Source organism: Uloborus diversus, unplaced genomic scaffold, assembly GCF_026930045.1.
Source record: "Uloborus diversus isolate 005 unplaced genomic scaffold, Udiv.v.3.1 scaffold_12, whole genome shotgun sequence".
Lineage (NCBI taxonomy): Eukaryota > Metazoa > Arthropoda > Arachnida > Araneae > Uloboridae > Uloborus > Uloborus diversus.
Genome location: NW_026557876.1, coordinates 6,191,183 through 6,215,977, shown reverse-complemented (window position 1 = coordinate 6,215,977; position 24,795 = coordinate 6,191,183). Strand labels below are relative to the sequence as shown.

The window sequence follows — 24,795 nt, the reverse complement described above, 5'->3', positions numbered from 1 at the left end:
TAACGAACATTTTCAAAAGTCCCTTGCGACTTCGTTATATGGAGACTTCGATCACTCTTCAGTGAAAAGATTCTAACATTCCCTCTTCAATCAGGTAAACATTTTTTTCTTTCCAATGTGGTTTCGATTTGATATTTAGAGTGTTCTCTGTGTTCTACTAATACAAAACTGTGATAAGATTCTGAACAGCCTCCCCCCCCCCCCCGAAAAAAAAAGATAAATCCAACACTTATAAAAAAAAACGTTCACTGAAACACAAAGTTTACGGATGCGTGATGCGGGGCTATCGGAGAAATGGAAACTATAGGGGAGAGGGCCCCCAGAGTTGCATCGGGGCCCCAACTGTCAGGCCCTGTGCGCTACTATTGTAAACTAATGAAAGATTGTGACATAAGGTCGACTTTTCCCCCTTTTCTCTCCCGTTTAAAGTAAAGCTCCAATACATAATAAGAGATGCAGGGCCTGATTAACACACATGCCAACCAGGCCTTGGCCTGGGGCCCCAATTTTTTTTTTTAATTTATGCATAGCATTAAAAAAATCATGTATTTTTGTGAAAAAATAAAAAGTTTTTTTTAAATAAATGTTAAACGTTATTTTAACATTATTTTAGGTTGGCTTAATGTGATAGAATACATCGCATCACACCCGAGGATCCCCTGTTCCTATGCCATTAGTGACTTGCCCAGATTAGGGACCCTCGGGAAGTTGTGATAGAATACAGAAGGGGGCCTCCAAAGCGTAGTGGGCCTTGGGCCTCACTATTAGATAGTCGAACCCTGAAGAGATGCGCCGAAAAGTGGGTCCTGAAAAAGGGATAAGTAGAATTTCTCGCTTGGAATGTTGAAACTTAAGCGTACTCTTGCCATGTTAACTTCAGAATAGCCAACTCAAAAATTAATTTTTAACGTTTTTTTTTTTTTTTGGTCTTGCTTCGCGGGCCCTCCAACGTCTCACGGGCCCCTGTGTAATGCATAGGCTTGCCTCCCCCCCCCCGTCTCGACGGCCCTGATCGGAAGGTGGTAGAAATTGAAACCTTAAAAACGCGATTATAGGCCATTTTAACGTTAGGGTAAGGGATGGAGCCCAGGGAGTGCCCCCAATATATTTTTTCAAAAAATAGATCGAAATCAATTTTCTGCCCCTCCCCCCTTCCCAATTGAGAAATTGAACTTTCAAAAACACTATTGCAGACAAAATTTACATGATAAACAATTTTACGGGAAAGAGGTGCTGGGGTTCTTCCATGAATTTTTTTTTCCAAAATTATGGTCCTAAAAACTTCAGCAAACATTTTATATTCAGGGGCTATGCCATTTAAATTTTTTCTAAGTGTAGTTTAAAAAACTTAATTTTTTTATGATATTAAAGAAAGTCTGTTCGGGGACCTTTGCTCAAGTATTTTCTGAAATTCAAGGAGTTCATCGGCTTTCTGAGTCCTGGGTGGTAATCCTAAAGCGTACGCTAAGAAGTGGGGTGATGACGAGAAAAGTATAATGAGTTCGCGCGCGCAACTACGAACGAATCCAAGTGAAATTCTTACTCTCATATTTTTACTTTTCCTGAAATTATTTATATACTTCTGAAATTCAAAATTCGTAATTTAATTTCCTTTAATGTTTGAAAATTCTGATTCTTCAGAAGTTTTCAAGCAAATCTTAAAGCCTATGTTTTTTTTTTTTTTATAATCATTATCATCGTTTTTTTTTTTTTTTTTTTTTTTTTTTTTTCTGAAGCAGTAAAACATGCTTTTTAGTACATGACAAATGTTGATGTACAGTCCTGAAAATAAAACTGAAACACTTCAATAGTTGGGGAGAAACTAACCTGGCAGCATTAAGAAAGCTATGCAGATCTTAATTATAGCATTACGACGCTGTCAAGTTAGGTTTGCCGCAACTACAGTTTTTATATAAAACGTTTGTCTTTAATAAGTAAATCAATCTTAATGAAGTTGAAATTGTAAAATATATTATAACAAATGGCACCTGTAAAAGAAGGAGAACACTCAAAATCAAGTACTTTCGCAGCAGAAGCATTTAATTTTTTTATAGTAATTTTATAAAGCGTATTTGTAATGAATTGACAAATGGTTCTTTCCTCTGTGATGGAAATATAATTTAAAGAAGAATTAACAGTATATTCTTTTTTTCAAAAGCAATACCTTTGTACCACTTTAATTGTAGCCTATTATATTTCAAAATTTATCATTTAACACCAAGATTGCAGCATAATTCTAAAAATTAAATAGTTATTAAAACATATTTACCTTATCTCAAAAGGAATGGTCTTGTCGTTGATGGAAGACACAGAGCAAAAGCACGTGCACGAGTGAATCAAAACAGCAAATGGCATAACTTCTTCGTTCTTCCTCCAAAAAAAAGAAAGAAAAAATTCCCGCCTTTTCCAAACTGCTGGACGCCCCCCCCCCCCCCCACAGATCTGTCTCTTCTCCCTTCAGCATTCTAGATAAGGAAAGGGAATATAATTGTTAGTCAAGAAGAGTGACCATTCCAAGAGGTCGAGTTTTACAACCCTTGTTGTAAATCCTGCTGCCTGCTCCCCTTATTTAGAAAAACACCGATTCGGGCATAATCGCACAAATGACGATTGGTATATTTTGAGGACTGATATAATACTAACACAAAAATGACGACTGGTTATCATTTGTTTGGGAAGATGGGGGGGGGGGTCTCTCCCCACCCCCCTCTCGACACTTCCTAGCTATATGGCTATTCCAATTAAAGCAAGTAGCTTCATGTGTGCATCAATAGTACTTTTTTAAAACAAGATGCATACTCCTTACTCAGACGAAGCCGACTTGTAAGTGGTCAAACAACTCATTGGAACGGGAAAAGTTCTTCTGGAAAGCAGGTCCGGATGTATAAATTTTGGGGCCCCCTGCAAAAACTCTGTAGGGCCACTCCCCAGAGGCCAGCAGTGTGTACATTCGTACCGTTAATAAGAACTTAGTGCTATTTTTTTATTTTCATTTATTACTATTTTTTCAATTTCTTGGGACATTGGGCCCTTTCAGGTCGTGTCTCCCCCCCCCCCCTGCACTGCGTGGTTTGCGGGTACGCAGATCCGGGCCTGTTGGCAAGACTAACTGTGCATTTTATCAGAATAATTTTGTCGAGTATTTTACAAAGACAATTTTATGCTGAAATTGTGGGAAGAAAAAGGAAAATCCAAACTCTAGGGAAAATCCAAACAAAGGCACCTGAAGCCAGGGGCCTCTAAGATTCAGGGGACCCTATTAGAATCAATCAGCTCGCGCTTAAAATTCATGATTAAATATCAATTTTCGTGAGTTTTGAACATTTTCCACTCAAAATTATGGCTTTCCATGACAAATTCTAAAAACAAAAATTGGTTTTGAGGATAGGGCTAGTTCGCAGCTCCGAGGCCCCCTGCTTTTCTGGAGGCCCCAGCTAGCGCCTCATGCGCCTATGCGGTGATCCGCCACTGTTCGTAACGTGACCTTTTTTGCCGTAACTTTTTAATTTACGGTTTGATTTGCAAATTATTTTAATATGAGCTGGTGTGTTAGTAGGAAAAGATCAAAATAAAATAATATGCTAATCAAACAGTAAATTAAAAAGTTATGGCAAAAAAGGTCACGTTACGGACTCTACATAAATGTCAAAAATACTGTGGAATGCCCCTAATAGTAATACATATTAAAATAAGAAGAAAACAGTTCAGAAATGCTTATCAATATCAAAACATTAAAAACGACTAGTGAGAAAATAATTTAAACACCAAGCAAAAATTTTAAGTTATTTAATAAGACTTGAGACCCTCACATTCATTTTGAAAAAGAAAAAAAAACACCAATTGTCGATGTTATAAAATGAAAGAGAATGAAGGGAAGGGAAAGAAACAAGTTTTAGAACGTAAATGTGCGATTCTTCTACTATAGTGTATGAGAGAATTTGTTTTTATGAACAACTTTTTTTTTTCTTTTCACTTTTTTGTAAAGGTTTGCCGTTAGCGATTATTGATAACTATTGCTTTTGCCCATTTAGTTAATACCAACAGAAATTTAATTTATGAGTTCCTGCAGCCTTATTTACAGTCTTGCATTTAACAATTTCTAGATTCCACCATCAACTATCCGGAAAAATCGAGAATTGTGGCGTTTCATGCACTTTTGCGACGTCACTTCCGCTCTAAACAGTTTTAATTACAGCCCATTCAATAAAATATTGCATTATAATGTGACAATATTCATTTCTTTAGTTTTCAGTTGGAATAAGACACAAAAATTTCAGACTTACGTGTGTACTTTTTAGTTCAAGAAAATATTCCGGAAATTTTTCCCTGCATTTAAGACAACCCTATGAAGTCATTTTTGTAAACATTTTCCCCGAGTTGTAGATGAGTAATCTGGTATTCATTAAGGAACCGCTCATTTTCTTTTAGGTATTTCAAAAAAAATAATGCTTAGTTTTTAAAAAATTGCCGAAAATGCGTATCCCTTAAAAAATGGCGGGAAAATCGGCAAAAGGTTGCCGGTTTTCGGGTTTCCCGGTTTTTTGGTTCCCGTATAAAAGGTTTTGCACTGTATTACTTGAATAGGAAGAATCTATATAATTACTTATTAGTTTCAATTCTATATTTATCATTTTTAAACTTCAAACTTTTAACTAAAAACTTTCAGTTTACCGAAAAAGTGGACGAAATGGACATATATAATGACATTTTGTCCGAAACGGTTTTTCCGGGGTGGACAAAGTAGGACAACCCTGCTTGTACACCTGTGCAATAATCAGGTCCTGGTTAATCCACTGGAGCTAGGGTTACAATTTAAAGTATCAAATATCACCAAACTGGCGATGGCTTTCTTTCAAATGTAGAAGAGTAGAAGCCATTTTCACCCGTCATACCTACCTTCACGGGCGACTTTCTAGTTTAATAGAATAGTAGCCAACTTATACAGTTGTCATTTTGCCACGCCTGCTCGAAATTTTCAATCTAGTTTCGATCGAATTTCAAGCCACTCGTTAAAATTAATGTTAATTTTTTTTTCTGTGTTGAACAAGCATATTTTTAAGTTTTAATTCTGCAGTCGAGTCCCGACTTACGCGAGGGATGCGTTCCAAGACTCGTAAGTCCAAATTTTGCGTGGTGGAAAAATTTAGGTATAATTTTTTTTTAGAAGCATACCAAATTCTTTTACACTCCTATAAACACCCCTCAAACTGCTTTAAAGCATTCCTCAACTGTAAATTAGTTTCTTACTTAAAGAACCTAACTTTTACTGTATTTGAAAGGTACACTTAAAATGAATAATCAAAGACTTAAATAAAACAACACGGTACGCACAGAGTGTAGTAAAAATAAAATGCTCCACTACAACAGTACTGTACAGTGCTTAATTCTGGCAACCCTGGTTACAATATAAAGTTTCAAATATCACCAAACTGGCGATGGCTTTCTTTCAAATGTAGAAGAGTAGAAGCAATTTTCACCTGTCATACCTACCTACACGGGCGACGTTCTAGTTTTAGAGAATAGCATCTCACACATGAACTTATACAGTTGTCATTTTGCCACACCTGCTCGAAATTTTCAATCTAGTTTCGATCGATTCCTCAACTGTAAATTAGTTTCTTACTTAAAGAACCTAACTTTTACTGTGTTTGAAAGGTACACTTAAAATGAATAATCAAAGACTTAAATAAAACAACACGGTACACGCAGAGTGTAGTAAAAATAAAATGCTCCACTACAACAGTACTGTACAGTGCTTAATTCTGGCAACCCTGGTTACAATATAAAGTTTCAAATATCACCAAACTGGTGATGGCTTTCTTTCAAATGTAGAAGAGTAGAAGCAATTTTCACCTGTCATACCTACCTACACGGGCGACGTTCTAGTTTTGGAGAATAGCATCTCACACATGAACTTATACAGTTGTCATTTTGCCACACCTGCTCGAAATTTTCAATCTAGTTTCGATCGATTCCTCAACTGTAAATTAGTTTCTTACTTAAAGAACCTAACTTTTACTGTGTTTGAAAGGTACACTTAAAATGAATAATCAAAGACTTAAATAAAACAACACGGTACACGCAGAGTGTAGTAAAAATAAAATGCTCCACTACAACAGTTATGTACAGTGCTTAATTCTGGCAACCCTGGTTACAATATAAAGTTTCAAATATCACCAAACTGGTGATGGCTTTCTTTCAAATGTAGAAGAGTAGAAGCAATTTTCACCTGTCATACCTACCTACACGGGCGACGTTCTAGTTTTGGAGAATAGCATCTCACACATGAACTTATACAGTTGTCATTTTGCCACACCTGCTCGAAATTTTCAATCTAGTTTCGATCGATTCCTCAACTGTAAATTAGTTTCTTACTTAAAGAACCTAACTTTTACTGTGTTTGAAAGGTACACTTAAAATGAATAATCAAAGACTTAAATAAAACAACACGGTACACGCAGAGTGTAGTAAAAATAAAATGCTCCACTACAACAGTACTGTACAGTGCTTAATTCTGGCAACCCTGGTTACAATATAAAGTTTCAAATATCACCAAACTGGTGATGGCTTTCTTTCAAATGTAGAAGAGTAGAAGCAATTTTCACCTGTCATACCTACCTACACGGGCGACGTTCTAGTTTTGGAGAATAGCATCTCACACATGAACTTATACAGTTGTCATTTTGCCACACCTGCTCGAAATTTTCAATCTAGTTTCGATCGATTCCTCAACTGTAAATTAGTTTCTTACTTAAAGAACCTAACTTTTACTGTGTTTGAAAGGTACACTTAAAATGAATAATCAAAGACTTAAATAAAACAACACGGTACGCACAGAGTGTAGTAAAAATAAAATGCTCCACTACAACAGTACTGTACAGTGCTTAATTCTGGCAACCCTGGTTACAATATAAAGTTTCAAATATCACCAAACTGGCGATGGCTTTCTTTCAAATGTAGAAGAGTAGAAGCAATTTTCACCTGTCATACCTACCTACACGGGCGACGTTCTAGTTTTAGAGAATAGCATCTCACACATGAACTTATACAGTTGTCATTTTGCCACACCTGCTCGAAATTTTCAATCTAGTTTCGATCGATTCCTCAACTGTAAATTAGTTTCTTACTTAAAGAACCTAACTTTTACTGTGTTTGAAAGGTACACTTAAAATGAATAATCAAAGACTTAAATAAAACAACACGGTACACGCAGAGTGAAGTAAAAATAAAATGCTCCACTACAACAGTACTGTACAGTGCTTAATTCTGGCAACCCTGGTTACAATATAAAGTTTCAAATATCACCAAACTGGTGATGGCTTTCTTTCAAATGTAGAAGAGTAGAAGCAATTTTCACCTGTCATACCTACCTACACGGGCGACGTTCTAGTTTTGGAGAATAGCATCTCACACATGAACTTATACAGTTGTCATTTTGCCACACCTGCTCGAAATTTTCAATCTAGTTTCGATCGATTCCTCAACTGTAAATTAGTTTCTTACTTAAAGAACCTAACTTTTACTGTGTTTGAAAGGTACACTTAAAATGAATAATCAAAGACTTAAATAAAACAACACGGTACACGCAGAGTGTAGTAAAAATAAAATGCTCCACTACAACAGTTATGTACAGTGCTTAATTCTGGCAACCCTGGTTACAATATAAAGTTTCAAATATCACCAAACTGGTGATGGCTTTCTTTCAAATGTAGAAGAGTAGAAGCAATTTTCACCTGTCATACCTACCTACACGGGCGACGTTCTAGTTTTGGAGAATAGCATCTCACACATGAACTTATACAGTTGTCATTTTGCCACACCTGCTCGAAATTTTCAATCTAGTTTCGATCGATTCCTCAACTGTAAATTAGTTTCTTACTTAAAGAACCTAACTTTTACTGTGTTTGAAAGGTACACTTAAAATGAATAATCAAAGACTTAAATAAAACAACACGGTACACGCAGAGTGTAGTAAAAATAAAATGCTCCACTACAACAGTACTGTACAGTGCTTAATTCTGGCAACCCTGGTTACAATATAAAGTTTCAAATATCACCAAACTGGTGATGGCTTTCTTTCAAATGTAGAAGAGTAGAAGCAATTTTCACCTGTCATACCTACCTACACGGGCGACGTTCTAGTTTTGGAGAATAGCATCTCACACATGAACTTATACAGTTGTCATTTTGCCACACCTGCTCGAAATTTTCAATCTAGTTTCGATCGATTCCTCAACTGTAAATTAGTTTCTTACTTAAAGAACCTAACTTTTACTGTGTTTGAAAGGTACACTTAAAATGAATAATCAAAGACTTAAATAAAACAACACGGTACACGCAGAGTGTAGTAAAAATAAAATGCTCCACTACAACAGTTATGTACAGTGCTTAATTCTGGCAACCCTGGTTACAATATAAAGTTTCAAATATCACCAAACTGGTGATGGCTTTCTTTCAAATGTAGAAGAGTAGAAGCAATTTTCACCTGTCATACCTACCTACACGGGCGACGTTCTAGTTTTGGAGAATAGCATCTCACACATGAACTTATACAGTTGTCATTTTGCCACACCTGCTCGAAATTTTCAATCTAGTTTCGATCGATTCCTCAACTGTAAATTAGTTTCTTACTTAAAGAACCTAACTTTTACTCTGTTTGAAAGGTACACTTAAAATGAATAATCAAAGACTTAAATAAAACAACACGGTACACGCAGAGTGTAGTAAAAATAAAATGCTCCACTACAACAGTACTGTACAGTGCTTAATTCTGGCAACCCTGGTTACAATATAAAGTTTCAAATATCACCAAACTGGCGATGGCTTTCTTTCAAATGTAGAAGAGTAGAAGCAATTTTCACCTGTCATACCTACCTACACGGGCGATGTTCTAGTTTTGGAGAATAGCATCTCACACATGAACTTATACAGTTGTCATTTTGCCACACCTGCTCGAAATTTTCAATCTAGTTTCGATCGATTCCTCAACTGTAAATTAGTTTCTTACTTAAATAACCTAATTTTTACTGTATTTAAATGTACAGTAAAATTTTAAGCAATAATATTTATGAGTAAAAAATGAAGATGATGATGATTTATGCTCCATGATCAGATTATTATCTAATACATTTTTAAATGCAGTTGCTTTGCCTTTTCTCTAAAACATTTCCATTCATGACAACAGTCCATCTTCCTATTATCTTTTAAACCACAATATAAGTGCAATTTTTATAATATTTACAGTAAACTCCCGATTATCTGGGTGGCACAAGTGCCGCGGATAATAAAAATCGTGGATAACCGCAAAAAGACTAAAATGGGGGACAAATCAGGTAAAAATTGTCCTATCTCAAATTCTTAACTATATAACACTTTCTGCAAACAGTGAAAATATATATAGAGTACAATACAAATGTTTTGTATTTTTGCACAACCGAACTTAACAAACAAGTGTATGTACGATGAAAAACGCACAAAAATAATAATAATAATAATAAAATTAAAATAAATCAATCAATCAAGCAAAAACAACTGAGTGTAAATTTACAATTTTTCAAAAAAAAACAACCACTGGTATTCGCTTTTTACTGCGAAAATACATGTTCGAGATTGTTGATTGATTCGCGGATAACCTGCCCCGCGGATAAACCGCTTGCGGATAATCGGGAGTCTACTGTACTTTGCTTAGACATTATATTGAAACTAAGTTCTGAACTTTTACAGACATCTTTTTGTTTCGGCTTTTTAATTGTATGTATGGTATATTCACTCACATTTGAGTCGTGCTAGCGTTGACGTTTGGTAGTTGTTCAAGCATATCGAGAATCTTGACCCTTTTTTGTCAGAAACTTTGTTTTTTCTCCCATCTTCGCAAACTTTATGAAACAGCAAATCAGGGTTTCCGCTACAGTCGCATTTTTCGCATAATGCGAAAACACTATCTGAATTTCGAAAATAAAGCAATGCATTTTCGCTTTTTTGCTCAAATAAAACATAAATTAATTTTTTTAAAAAAGAAAAAATGTATGATCCTAGAGAGGAAGCATGTATGGCTATAATCAACTTAATCTTTTTTAAATCTTAGCTAAGATGTTTAAACTATAATTAAGTTCAATAACTATCAGTCTTATCCAGCATTATGTCCATCCAAAAACTGCTTTATTAGGAGGAGGGGACTGCAACGTTCTAAACACCAATCGTGTTTTCTTTTTTTATTTTATGTTTAAAAAAAATTGCTGTTGTACTTATTTCTTCAAAGATGTCACAGATGAACTATGAATTTTATTTTCAACGGAAGATGAAACTCACTGAGGCATTTTTAAATATATGAGAATGTGTAACATTTTAGCTTTTTGCTAACATTTTTCCCGCAATTTTAGCTTTTATGCTAAAGAACTAACGCCCAGCTTAAACCCTGCAGCAAATTTAGATGCCGTTACATTTCATCAACTTTAAAATTAGAATGAAGAAAAGATAAATGAAAGAACAGTTATTTGATGCACTAACAGCACGATGTGTAGACTAGTTTGGTGTGGGAACTTCCGCTGTCAGTGATGCTAAACATGTAAAAATATTCTCAAAATCAGTACATATTAGCCAATAACGAAGCCGATATTTCCTTCAAAATTCATTCCTGTTGTTGACGAGGATTTCGCGTTAGCTATGAAATCGAAACATTCGCATTATAGCTATTTCGCGTTAGTCAAACCGCGTTGTAGCGGGAGTCAACTGTATTTCAATTTTAAATAGCTTGTCCTACACTGAGAACGCAAAAGATTTTTTCAAATGATATCATTTGAAAAAAATCAAACATAATCGTGTTTTAAGCCTAGTATCTAGGTCGAAAAACATGGAGGTTGTTTACTTCCAAAATTCCCAATGTTCCCCAAAAATCAGGGTTTATTCCCCAAAATTTCCGGGTTTATTCTTGTAGCTAAAAAACTATGATTTTTTTTGCATCTCTAATTGTACATGTTTTTTTTTAATGTACAACTGCTATTTATGGTGCTTTTTATTCTATAGTAATAGTAGCTCTTTCATTTGCCTATTTTATTCTATAGACGAGCAGCTTGTTGAATCAAAATTACGTTTAGGATTTTATATTGTGCAACATTTTGATAATCTAATGCAGTCAAAAACTTACCTTAGTGTATGATAACAAAGTTTTTCAAAGGAGTGACAGAAATTTAGAGGTTTTTGACAGTTGTGTTAAAAACCATGTCAAAAAGGGGTTTTAAGACGGTAAAAACCATCGATAAAACCGGATGGAACCACAAACTGTCAATAATTTGCCAACCCTGGTGATGACACCTTCAAATTTCAAATTGTTTTAAATAATCTTTTGGCATTTTATCTTCAACAATGGCGTCACTTCTTATGTTTCTTTCAGGGATCCTAATTTCTTCTGATTGCTCTGGACGTCTCGAATGATTGGATTTGAAGTGAAAAACAGCATCATTGATCACAATTTTCCAATGCTTGATTATTGTAACTTTTTTATTTGCTCCACACTGCAGCTTGAAAATTGATCTGTGTATGAAAAAGAAATCATATTTGTGTGAATATTGCAAAAAAAGTTGAGTCACTCCTCTGAACTGAAAAGTACATATCAGGGTACAGATTAATGAAAAACCACTCTCCTGAGCTAAGTGAAAACATTTTCGCGAAACTCACTATAAAAAGTACATTTGCAAATGCACGATAAGGAAAAACCATTTTCTTGTGATCATTGTGGAAAGACATTTTCAGAGTTCAATTTTGAAAATACATTTGAGGATACACATTAATGAAAAACCATATTCTTGTGATCATTGTTGAAAGACATTTTCGCAGAGGTCCAGTTGAAAAACACATTTGAGGATACACACTAATGAAAAACCGTATTCTTGTGATCATTGTTGAAGACATTTTCGCAGAGGTCCAGTTTGAAAACACAATTAAGGATACACACTAATGAAAAACCATATTTTTGTTATCATGGTTGAAAGACATTTTGCAGAGGTCCAGTTTGAACAAACATTAGAGGATACACACTAATGAAAAACCGTATTCTTGTGATCATTGTTGAAAGACATTTTCGCAGAGGTCCAGTTTGAAAACACATTTGAGGATACACACTAATGAAAAACCATATTCTTGTGATCATTGTTGAAAGACATTTTCGCAGAGGTCCAGTTTGAACAAACATTTGAGGATACACACTAATGAAAAACCATATTCTTGTGATCTTTGTGGATAGACATTTTCTCAGAACTGAAAGTTGAAAACACATTCGTGGATACACACTTATGAAAAACCATATTCTTTTGAGTATTGTGAAAAGACATTCCCTGATTGTTAACATTTGAAATCACTTCTGAGGATACACACTATGGAGGGACTATATTCTTGTGAGTATTGTGAAAAGGCATTTTCTGATCGGGCATGTTTTATAACACATTTGAGGATACACCCTAATGAAAAACCATATTCTTGTGATCATTGTAAAAAGAAATTTTCTACCAGCTCCAAATTGAAAAAACATTTGAGGATACACACCAATGAAAGACCACATTCTTGTGAGTATTGTACAAAGTCATTTTCTTATAACTCAGCTTTGATACGACATTTGAGGATACACACTAATGAAAAACCATATTCTTGTGATTACTGTAAAAAGACGTTTTCTCAGAGCTCAACCTTGAAAACACATATAAAGATACACACTAATGAAAAACCATATTCTTGCGAGTTTTGCAAAAAGACATTTTCTGAATGTTCGCATTTGAAATCACATTTGAGGATACACACGAATGAAAAACCATATTCTTGTGAGTATTGTACAAAGTCATTTTCTCATTATACAAGTTTGAAAATGCATTTGAGGATACACACTAATGAAAAACCATATTCTTGTGATTATTGTAAACAGACGTTTTCTCAGAGCTCAACCTGGAAAACACATATGAAGATACACACTAATGAAAAACCATATTCTTGTGAGTTTTGCAAAAAGTCATTTTCTGAATGTTCGTATTTGAAACGACATTTGAGGATACACACTAATGAAAGACCATATTCTTGTGATCATTGTAAAAAGACATTTTCGCAGAGGTTCTGTTTGAACAAACATTTGAGGATCCACACTAATGAAAGACCATATTCTTGTGATCATTGTTGAAAGACGTTTTATCAAAGATCAAATTTGAAATCACATTTAAGGATACATACAAATGAAAAGCCATATTCTTGTGATTATTGTAAACAGACGTTTTCTCAGAGCTCAACCTGGAAAACACATATGAAGATACACACTAATGAAAAACCATATTCTTGTGAGTTTTGCAAAAAGTCATTTTCTGAATGTTCGTATTTGAAACGACATTTGAGGATACACACTAATGAAAGACCATATTCTTGTGATCATTGTAAAAAGACATTTTCGCAGAGGTTCTGTTTGAACAAACATTTGAGGATCCACACTAATGAAAGACCATGTTCTTGTGATCATTGTTGAAAGACGTTTTATCAAAGATCAAATTTGAAATCACATTTAAGGATACATACAAATGAAAAGCCATATTCTTGTGATTATTGTAAACAGACGTTTTCTCAGAGCTCAACCTGGAAAACACATATGAAGATACACACTAATGAAAAACCATATTCTTGTGAGTTTTGCAAAAAGTCATTTTCTGAGTGTTCGTATTTGAAACGACATTTGAGGATACACACTAATGAAAGACCATATTCTTGTGATCATTGTAAAAAGACATTTTCGCAGAGGTTCTGTTTGAACAAACATTTGAGGATCCACACTAATGAAAGACCATATTCTTGTGATCATTGTTGAAAGACGTTTTATCAAAGATCAAATTTGAAATCACATTTAAGGATACATACAAATGAAAAGCCATATTCTCATAATACAAATTTGAAAATACATTTGTGGATACACACTAATGAAAAATCATATTCTCGTGATCTTTGTGGAAGAAAATTTTCTCAGAAGTCAAAGTTGGAAGCACATTTGAGGTTACACAATAATGAAAAACCATATTCTTGTGAGTTTTGCAAAAACACATTTTCCGATTCTTCATCTTTGAAATCACATTTGAGGATACACACTAATGAAAAACCATATTCTTGTGAGTATTGTGAAAAGACATTTTCTCATAATCCAAGTTTTAAAAGACATTTAAGGATCCACACTAATGAAAAACCATATTCTTATGAGTACTGTAAAAAGACATTTCCTGATTGTACACGTTTGAAAACACATTTCAGGATCAAAGATCAAATCTGAAATCACATTTGAGGGTACATACAAATGAAAAGCCATATTGTTGTGAGTATTGTAAAAAGACATTTTCTGAATGTTCGCATTTGAAATCCCATTTGAGGATACACACGAATGAAAAACCATGTTCTTGCGAGTACTGTACAAAGTCATTTTCTCGTAGTTCAAATTTGGAATTACATTTAAGGATACATGCTGAAGAAAGACCATAATCTTGTGAATATTGAAAGAAGTGTTTTTCTCGTAGTTCAAGATTAAAAACACATTTGAAGAAACACACACTAAAGTTAAATTATATTCTTGTGAGCATTGTCAAGGGACCGTTTCTAAGCTTACATTTGAAAAGATATTTAAGAATACACATTGAAAAGCCGTAATCTTTTGAATATTGTAAAAAGGCATTTTCTAGTAATTCGAACTTACGGTAAAAAATGAGGATGAACCCTCAAGAAAAATTTTCTCCTTGTTAGTTTTGTTAGAAAATATTTTCTTTTTATTTAAGTTTGCAAACACTTGTTAATAAATACTGCAGAAAAATTGTATGCTTGTCATTTTTGCCAGAAAGCTTTCTCTGAACGTTAAATTTCGCATGTGATTTGATTGAAGCATTCATAACAATGAAAAAACATTGAGCTTTGTAAGTACGCATTTTCTGTGGCTTTAATTTTGGAATCATATTTGAGGTTACATAAACTAAGAAAGGAATCATGTTGTCGTGAATATTGTCAAAAGACTATTTTGCTGCGTTCAGCTTTGTGTAGACATTTGCAAATAGATTATTAAAAAAAATTGATTACTGGGTCATTCTATACCTATAGTGACGAACATAACAATCAGAGTTGCCACGCACCTGAAAAACCTGGAATTTGTCAGGGAAAATGAAAAGCACCTTCAAATGTATTCAGTAAGTTACCGCCTGTAGCCGGGGCTAAGGCAGAAAGACATGAAATACACCACCAGCTCAGTCAATTCCAGCCCAGGACTGCAGTTTCGTGCTCATTAGCTCTCATCAGCCGGGCATAGGAAGTGACTGAGCTGGAGATGGAAAACCTCTTAAGGAAGCCAAGAGTGCCAAACAAACTGGTAGCTAATACAGAATGAGAACTGACCAGACGAGTGACCGAAACAATGGTTCGGTTCAACTCGAATATTGAAGGCAAGGCAGGTATATTCAGTAAATTACCGCCCATTAGCCAGGGCTAAAGCAGAAATACGTGAAAAACACCGCCAGCTCAGTCATTTCCAGCCGAGGACTGCAGTTTCGTGCTTATTAGCACTCATCAGCCCGGCATAGGAAAGTGACTGAGCTGGAGATGGAAAACCTCTTAAGGAAGCCAAGAGTGCGAAACAAACTGGTAGCTAATATAGAATTAGCATCGCACTCTTGGCTTCCTTAAGAGGTTTTCCATCTCCAGCTCAGTCACTTTCCTATGCCGGTCTGATGAGTGCTAATAAGCACGAAACTGCAGTCCTCGGCTGGAAATGACTGAGCTGGCGGTGTATTTCACGTAAGGCAGGTATATTCAGTGCTAATTCTGTATTAGCTACCCGTTTGTTTGGCTAGTCTTGGCTTAAGAGGTTTTCCACCTCCAGCTCAGTCACTCCTATGCCAACTGATGAGTGCTAATAAGCTTAGCTTAGCACGAAGCTGCAGTCCTCGGTGGAATTGACTGAGCTGGCAGTGTATTTCATGTACCTCAAAATGGTCAGAGAATATCACAAATTGTTGAAATTTCAGGGAGTGTCAGGGAATTCATTTCCAATTTTTCCGTCTTATGGATGAAACTGCTGCTCCATTCGGGCAAAGATGTTGCAGTACGGTAAATGTCGCGTTCCCGGGGGGGGGGGGGTATGCGAATTTTCTGGATAGTTGAGAGAAAGAAAATTCTAGCTCATTTTTGAAGACTAAATCTGATAAGGCTTCATAGATACAATTTCCATAGATTTTCCACATAAATTCATAGGAAAAAAGAAATATCCCATACGAAGATCATAAAAATCTGATTTAATATCATTACATTTTATTTTGCCTTTTCTGAAAAAAAAGAAAAAAAACATCTTTGACATGCTTGGCTAGAAATTACTAGTATTTTCCACAATGCATCTGCCTTTTTTATTAGTATCTTGATAGTCTTTATTCTGTATTTTTTTTTCTTTTTCATGAAACGAATGATGGTTATAAAAATTTAAATTCTCAAAATTTGTGCTTTTCTTAAAACTTTTTTTTGGAAACATGCCAACATTGAAACTGCCTTTGCCGAAAATTGCTTAATGCTTCTGAAATTTCAGTCCTTTTTCAAAAAATGAAAAAAAATACCAATTGGAAATTTCTGTTCTTTTAAAACATTTGTAATCAATGTAATTTAATTTTTAGTTTATCTTAACTTACAATATTGATTACTATTATTGATAATATTTTAAAGCATTATTTGATTCATAAAAGAGGTCTATTTACATAAAAAAAATATGTTGCATTGGTATTTAATAACGGAAGTCGACATTTATTTACCTGGAATTTTTTTCTAAAAGCAACTGGAAAACCTGGAATTGTCAAGGAATTTCATTCTTGAACTTCTGTGGTAGCCCTGGTAACATTCAGAGACTTTTTATTTGCATAAACGTGAGTGAGTTTTAAACTTGTAATAGTGAAGTTGCAACCTATTAAATGTTCATATTTTGGCTATTGGATAGTGTTAATTGACCCTCAAAACTAAAAAATTCACCATCGCCATGCGCGCTTCTGAAACGTCACAAGCCTACGTCACAGGGCGCGAATGGGCAGCCTTCCGCCGAAGATACTTTGTTTTCGCTAGGGACATTTTGAGCGCGCTGATATTTTTATGTTTTAGAAATTCAATAATCCTTTTGAACACACTATGGAGGCCGGATTCGTTAAAGCACAATCTAAATAGTCTTCCTCAAGTAACACCAATGAGATATTCGAATATTTTCGAGAGGATGAGAGGTTTAATGTTCCAGAAACGCGAGGAGAAAGCCTTACGTTTCGTCTTCGAAGTCGAATGCGTGTCCTTTGCTTCTCCCCTACCGGAAGAGGGGATGACGTCACTTCCTATGCCATTTGACGTCACAAGAGCTTGAACTTTAAAAATTAATTTAAAAAAAAAACTACTTATCGTATCGCAAAAATTTTTTCACCTATGATGTTCATACATGTTACTCTATCATATAAAAATAAAATTGAAAAATCGAAAACTTCCCTATTGTCATTTACTTGTGGTTTTGCGTAATTTTGTGAAAGAATAAAACTTCTGTGTAATATTCATGCAACAAAACACAGTAAAGTCAAATAAATTGGTTTTTGAAACCACGGGTGCAGAATATGTCCGATCCGGTGATCTAGGATCGGGGGAAATTTGAACCATCCGGGGAAAATTTTGCAGATTCGATTTTAAAAAAAGAAAAATCCAATTTTTTCCTGCAAGTGTCTTTTGCATCACCACTCTTTATATTTTTAATCAACTATTTGTTGGATAATAATTTACATTTAAAATAAATGTAGATATGATATTTTAATTAAAACTTACATGCATTTACTTAATTTACTTTTTAGATACCGAGTTCTAAGGTTACTAGTTCATTCTATTAGTTTTAAAGATGCAATTGCTTTTTTTCCCCCCCAAAAAAAATATCTCTACCTATAGTAATAGGAATGAATTTTTACCTGAAACATATACCATATTGTAAAATTTTGGGGAAATTTTCATACAGATTGGGAGAAATGTTGGTGTTAAAAACATTTTCTGCACCCCTGTTTGAAACTAAATTACTGTAGTTTGACCAATGTAACATTTTTGCAACATGAAATTTAGCTCTCGTTTTCTCTAAAGCTTAGGTAGATATTATGGTAAAAAAAAATGCAATGGGTTATTTTCATTCCTTTTCTTTATTTTTCGTGCAGGATAATACTCATGTTTCTTATAATGTGACAGAAATGAATATCTCTTCAAAATATGACATGGTGACAAACGTAACCGTGAAGAACGTAACTTTGGAGCTTTTGTTAGTCACAATTACTGAAGTCCATTTTAGAAATAGACTTGTTTAGTTTTTAAACTATTAGGTGTCTAAATATTAATTATTAAGCAAGCACTAATACTTTGTTTTAAAATTAACACGTCTATCAATACATTTTCTCCACGGATGTAATAAATGCTTTTTTATCTGCTTTGTTCTTTTTTTTTTTTTTTTTTTCCAAGTAAAACTTTTTATGCTAGAGCTTTGAATTTCTGATCTCTAAACTTTTTGTGTGACGGAAGTGATGTAGTTGTTTTTTAATTGCTGCCAAAAATAGTGAAAAGAGATAGTATTTATAAATTAATTTTGTTAATAAATTTAACAATTTAATTTCAAGGCTAAACTTAAGCATATATTCGTGGATTTTGGTCACTTTAAACGTTTCAAATAATGCAGGTTTTTGAGGATTTCTTTGATTCAAATCAGATCACCAGTTTAAGAGCATAATTCACATTACTAAGGTTTTGAATTGACCTTGATTTTAGACTTGAAGAAATAACCTAGAAATAACCTTGAATTTAGTTTGTTATTTTTTATTATCAAAATGAACTTTGCTATTAGTACTATTATTTTTACCCAAATGCGCATGCACGACGCAAAGGAGGGTAATGTGTTTATAAGTCTATGTATGTATGTCTGTTCCTATGTGGCGTTCTACAGGCTAAACGCCTCGGCCAATTTTGGTTATTCTTACGTCATTCGATTTATCTTAACCTCGGGAGTGTCACTAAACACATGACAGTAATCAGAATTCACCATATCAGCAACCAGTTGCCATGTTTTGTCAGTTCGGGATCGGAGCACGTTGGGTGTTGCACACTGTGTCGCACGCTACTTGCGTGCGACAAATGCAAGTACTTTTCGCTGCCTGAATTTTTCTGTTTACTAAGTCTACTAACAGGGGTCTCAATGACCGAGTGGACTAAGCGATTGCTTCTCCCACTTGAGGCGGTGAATCAAGACAACCGCGCTCTGAATGTACTCTTTCTGATGTAAATTCTTTCATGTGTTCTTTATATGTATTCTGTACTGTAATAAAAAATATATTATGCGTAACGAAGGCAAGACACTCAGATTGTAGTCCTCATCAAAATAAACCGTGTAATATAAACCAACAATAAAAAAGTCTACTAATTCGATTTTCATCTCTAACATGTTGCATGTGTTTTTGCCTTGATTCAAGGGACTGAATTTCGTGACGTGTACTTTCTTGACAGATTTTTTTAGTTTTGCGAGAAAGATTTGATGGACAAAGTTTCCGATTTCGCGTCATTATGAGTTATACACGGTGTTTATATAGCTGTGTTGTGGTTGACTTAAGTTCGCGCATTTTTGCCGAAGGTCAAGCACATGTAGCTTTAAGCCAAGTTAGGTCCCTCGAGGGACTAATTATCAGTAGTTTAGACCACCGCAAGTCACTTAATAAACCTCTCGATACAAACAATGATATGACAAGATTACAAAATGTACCGTCTTATAATCATAGTAACTAAGTCAATGAAAATTAACTAAAAAGTGTAAAATAAAAAATTATTAAATAAAAACAAAACACCGACTGCGTAAAAACCAAAAAAAACTAAAAAAGAATAATGTATAAGACCAGTAGTTTATTATGCTATTAAGTACTACTGAATAACTACACCGTTGAAATAGTTTTATTATCGTACACAAATAAGACAAATCATAAATTCAAAAGCAGAATAGAAGGATCAACAGTCGGGCCCATTCAAATTTTACGGGATTCCGTGACTTAGAAAGAAATGGGCCCCGACTGTTGATACGGTCAGCTTTTTGAATTAAATTATGTTTAGCATTTTTTATTGTGCATCATTTTGATTATCGAATACAGCCAAAAAGTTTTCTTAGTCAATGATATCAAAATTTATGAGGCTAGGAGTCACCAAAATTTAGAGGTTTTTTTTAAAAATTATGTTAAAAACCATGTCAGAAAGGAGTTTTGACATGGCGGTAAAAACCATTGCTAAAACCGAGTAGAACCACGAACTGCCAATAACTTGGCAACCATGTTTATGACACTGTGGTATTTCCAATTCTTTTGAATAATCATTTGACATTTTATCTTCAACAGTGGCTTCACTTCTTATGTTTCTTTCAGGGATCCTAATTTCTTCTGATTGCTCTGGACGTCTCGAATGATTGGATTTGAAGTGAAAAACAGCATCATTGATCACAATTTTTTTACGTTTGACTACTGTAACTTGTCATTTGCTCCACACTGAAGCCTAAAAATTAATGTGTGATCAAACAGAAATCATAATTGTATGATTATTGCAAAAAAAAAAAAGTTTAGTCACTCCTCTGAACTGAAAAGTCATCTCAGGGTACGTCTAAAGAAAAAGCATATTCTTGTAAGCTTAGTAGAAAACATTTCGCGAAGCTCCGTAGTAAAAGTACATTTGAGAATGCACACTAACCAAAAACCATATTCTTGTGATCATTGTGGAAAGACATTTTCTGATCGCTCAGGCTTTAAAACACATTTGAGGATACACACTAATGAAAAACCATATTCTTGTGATCATTGTAGAAAGACATTTTCGCAGAGTTCGAATTTGAAAACACATTTGTCGATACACACTAACAAAATACCATATTCTTGTGATCAATGTGGAAAGACATTTTCTCAGAACTCAAGTTTAAAATTACATTCTTGGATACACACTAATGAAAGACCATATTCTTGTGATCTTTGTGGAAAGACATTTTCTCTGAACTCAAGGTTGAAAAAGCATCTGAGGATACACACTAATGAAAAACCATATTCTTGTGATCTTTGTGGAAGAAAATTTTCTCAGAAGTCAAGGTTGGATGCACATTTGAGGATACACAATAATGAAAAACCATATTCTTGTGAGTTCTGCAAAAAGGCATTTTCTGATTTTTCATCTTTGAAATCACATTTGAGGATACACACTAATGAAAAACCATATTCTTGTGAGTATTGTGAAAAGATATTTTCTCATAAGCCAAGTTTTAAAAGACATTTAAGGATGCACACTAATGAAAACCCATATTCTTGTGAGTACTGTAAAAAGACATTTCCTGATTGTACACGTTTGAAAACACATTTCAGGATACACACTATGGAGAGACCATATTCTTGTGAGTATTGCAGAAAGACATTTTCTCAGCGCTCAGGTTTTAAAACACATTTGAGGATACACACTAATGAAAGACCGTATTCTTGTGATCTTTGTAAAAAGACATTTTCGCAGAGTTCGAATTTGAAAACACATTTGTCGATACACACTAACAAAAAACCATATTCTTGTGATCAATGTGGAAAGACATTTTCTCAGAACTCAAGTTTAAAAGCACATTCTTGGATACACTCTAATGAAAGACCATATTCTTGTGATCTTTGTGGAAAGACATTTTCTCTGAACTCAAGGTTGAAAAAGCATTTGAGGATACACACTAATGAGAAACCATATTCTTGTGATCTTTGTGGAAGAAAATTTTCTCAGAAGTCAAGGTTGGAAGCACATTTGAGGATACACAATAATGAAAAACCATATTCTTGTGAGTTTTGCAAAAAGACATTTTCCGATTCTTCATCTTTGAAATCACATTTGAGGATACACACTAATGAAAAACCATATTCTTGTGAGTATTGTGAAAAGATATTTTCTCATAAGCCAAGTTTTAAAAGACATTTAAGGATCCACACTAATGAAAAACCATATTCTTGTGAGTACTGTAAAAAGACATTTCCTGATTGTACACGTTTGAAAACACATTTCAGGATACACACTATGGAGAGACCATATTCTTGTGAGTATTGCAGAAAGACATTTTCTCAGCGCTCAGGTTTTAAAACACATTTGAGGATACACACTAATGAAAGACCGTATTCTTGTGATCATTGTAAAAAAGCGTTTTCCGATAGCTCAAATTTCAAAAAACATTTGAGGATACACACTAATGAAAGACCGTATTCTTGTGATCTTTGTAGAAAGACGTTTTATCAAAGATCAAATCTGAAATCACATTTGAGGGTACATACAAATGAAAAGCCATATTGTTGTGAGTATTGTAAAAAAACATTTTCTCATAGTCACATTTTGAAATCACATTTGAGGATGCACACGAATGAAAAACCATATTCTTGTGAGTTTTGCAAAAAGACATTTTCTAATTTTTCATCTTTGAAATTACATTTGAGGATACACACAAATGAAAAACCATATGCTTGTGATCATTGTAATAAGACATTTTCCGATTCTTCATCTTTGAAAAGACATTTGAAGACGCACACTAATGGAAAACCATATTCTTGTGCAATTCAAATATAAACCATTCTGGAACGAAAAACTTGCTACCCTTAAAGAAATATGCACTAATGCTCGTATTACGGCTGAGCTTTCCAAAAAACCAGAAGAAGTCCAATCCTGGAGAAAAAGCGTTGCTATACTTCGCAAAGAAATTCTCTCAGCGAAAAGAGACTGCTTTAGTGATTTCATTTCAAAAATTGATTACCGAAAGGATGGAAAAAAGGTTTTCAATTATACAATACAATACAAATGTGACGACCAGCAACAGGCTCTGGGCCCAGCTAGGCTGGTCCTAGTCAATTTATTAGTCCCCAATGAAGATCAATGGCCCTCTTAAAGCTATCCACTCCCTTGCTCATTACCGCCTCTTCCGGTAAGCTATTCCAAGTGCCCACGACCCTGCTAAAGTAGTAGTTTTTCCTGATTTCCAAGTTAGCCTGAGATTTAAATAGCTTAAAACAATGACCCCTTGTCCTGCTTTCCCCGCAAAAATTTAATCCATTTACATCTTTCATTTTGATAAATTTAAATAACTGAATCATGTCCCCTCTGACTCTCCTTTGCTCCAGGCTATACATGTTAAGCCTATTAAGTCTGTTATCATAATCTAAATCTGAGAGTCCCTTTACTAATTTAGTTACCCTTCTTTGAACCCTTCCCAATACAAAAATATCTTTCTTCAGATAAAGCGACCAAAACTGAACAGCATACTCCAAATGAGGTCTTACTAAACTCCTATATAAAGGCAGAAGAACTTTCTTAGATTTGTTTGAAATAGATCTATTGATGAACCCAAGCATTTTGTTGGCTTTGTTACTAGCAATACTGCACTGTTGACTAAACTTGAAGTCCTGATTTATAAAGACACCCAGATTCATAACATTTTCTGCCTGATTTATGACTGAACCCTGTAAACGATATCTCATACGCTTATTTCCATGACCTAAGTGTAGCACTTGACATTTCCCTACATTAACTGCCATACCCCATTTATCTGCCCACTTAGTAATATGATCTAAATCCTCTTGTAGCTGTTTTACTTGTTCTTCATTTTCGACAATCCCCATAACTTTTACATCGTCAGCAAAACAATTCATGCTTCCAGAAATATTTTCATTGATGTCATTCATAAATATAATAAACAAAAGAGGCCCTAAAACTGATCCCTGAGGAACCCCACTTAAAACATCACTCCAATTAGAATGATTTCCTCTCACAACTACTCTTTGCTTCCTACCAATAAGCCAATTTCTAACCCAAAGTAAAGTTTTTCCTCCTATTACAATGTCAGCTAACTTGCTGAGAAGAGCAACATGCGGTACCTTGTCAAAAGCTTTTTGAAAATCAATATAAACAACATCCACACATTTTTTGTTATCTAAAGCTGAGGTAACCTTGTCGTAGAAATGTAATAAATTAGTAGTACAGGATTTACCTTTCCTGAAACCATACTGCAAACTAGTCAACAGACTATTAGTCTCTAAGAACATCATGATCTTAATTTTGATCAAAGTTTCGAAAATCTTACATATCACCGAAGTCAAACTTACAGGTCTATAATTCCCAGCAATACCTTTAGACCCCTTCTTGAAGAGTGGCGTTATGTTAGCCAGCTTCCAGTCCTCTGGCACCGTCCCCGAGTTATAAGAGACATTGAAAATATTCAAAATAACATCCACTAATTCCTCTGCACATTCAACTAGAATTTTTGGATAGATATTATCTGGTCCCGGAGCTTTAGTTGCTTTAATCTTTTTCAAATGAAATAAAACCTCCTCCCTGGAAAATACAAAATCCTCAAGCTGTATAATAGCTTGTGTCTTGTTAGTGTCAACTGTTGAGATACAGTTATCGTTAAACACACTGGAAAAAAAGTTATTTAGAACATTTGCAATATCCCTATCGTTTTGGATTAAATTTCCATACTCATCAACCAAAGGCCCAATTTGACTGTTTCGAGCTTTCCCAGAATTAGCGTAAGCAAAAAACCTCTTAGGGTTCCCATCAATGTCATCTGCCAGCCTTTGCTCCAATTCTCTTTTCTGAATCCGTACCAAATACTTAAAATTTCGCCTTGCCTTACCATACTGGAGCCTCTCCGCACTCTGACCAGTTTCTTTAAACTTACGAAAAGTGGCTTGCTTATAATTAAGAGCTTCTTTAGTCTCCCTGGAGAACCACATGGGC

At 34.6% G+C, this 24,795-nt stretch overlaps 1 protein-coding gene across 1 annotated transcript in view; it reads left to right on the top strand.

Moving 5' to 3' along the window:
- The window catches only part of LOC129232443 (zinc finger protein 239-like), a 30,881-nt gene extending 8,252 nt beyond the window's left edge, over positions 1-22,629 (top strand). The window contains exons 2-3 of the mRNA XM_054866588.1: positions 21,054-21,164; positions 22,080-22,629. Of these exons, the coding sequence (XP_054722563.1) occupies positions 21,054-21,164; positions 22,080-22,629 (661 nt within the window). The remainder of the gene's footprint in view (positions 1-21,053; positions 21,165-22,079) is intronic.
- Positions 22,630-24,795: the final 2,166 nt, after the last annotated feature.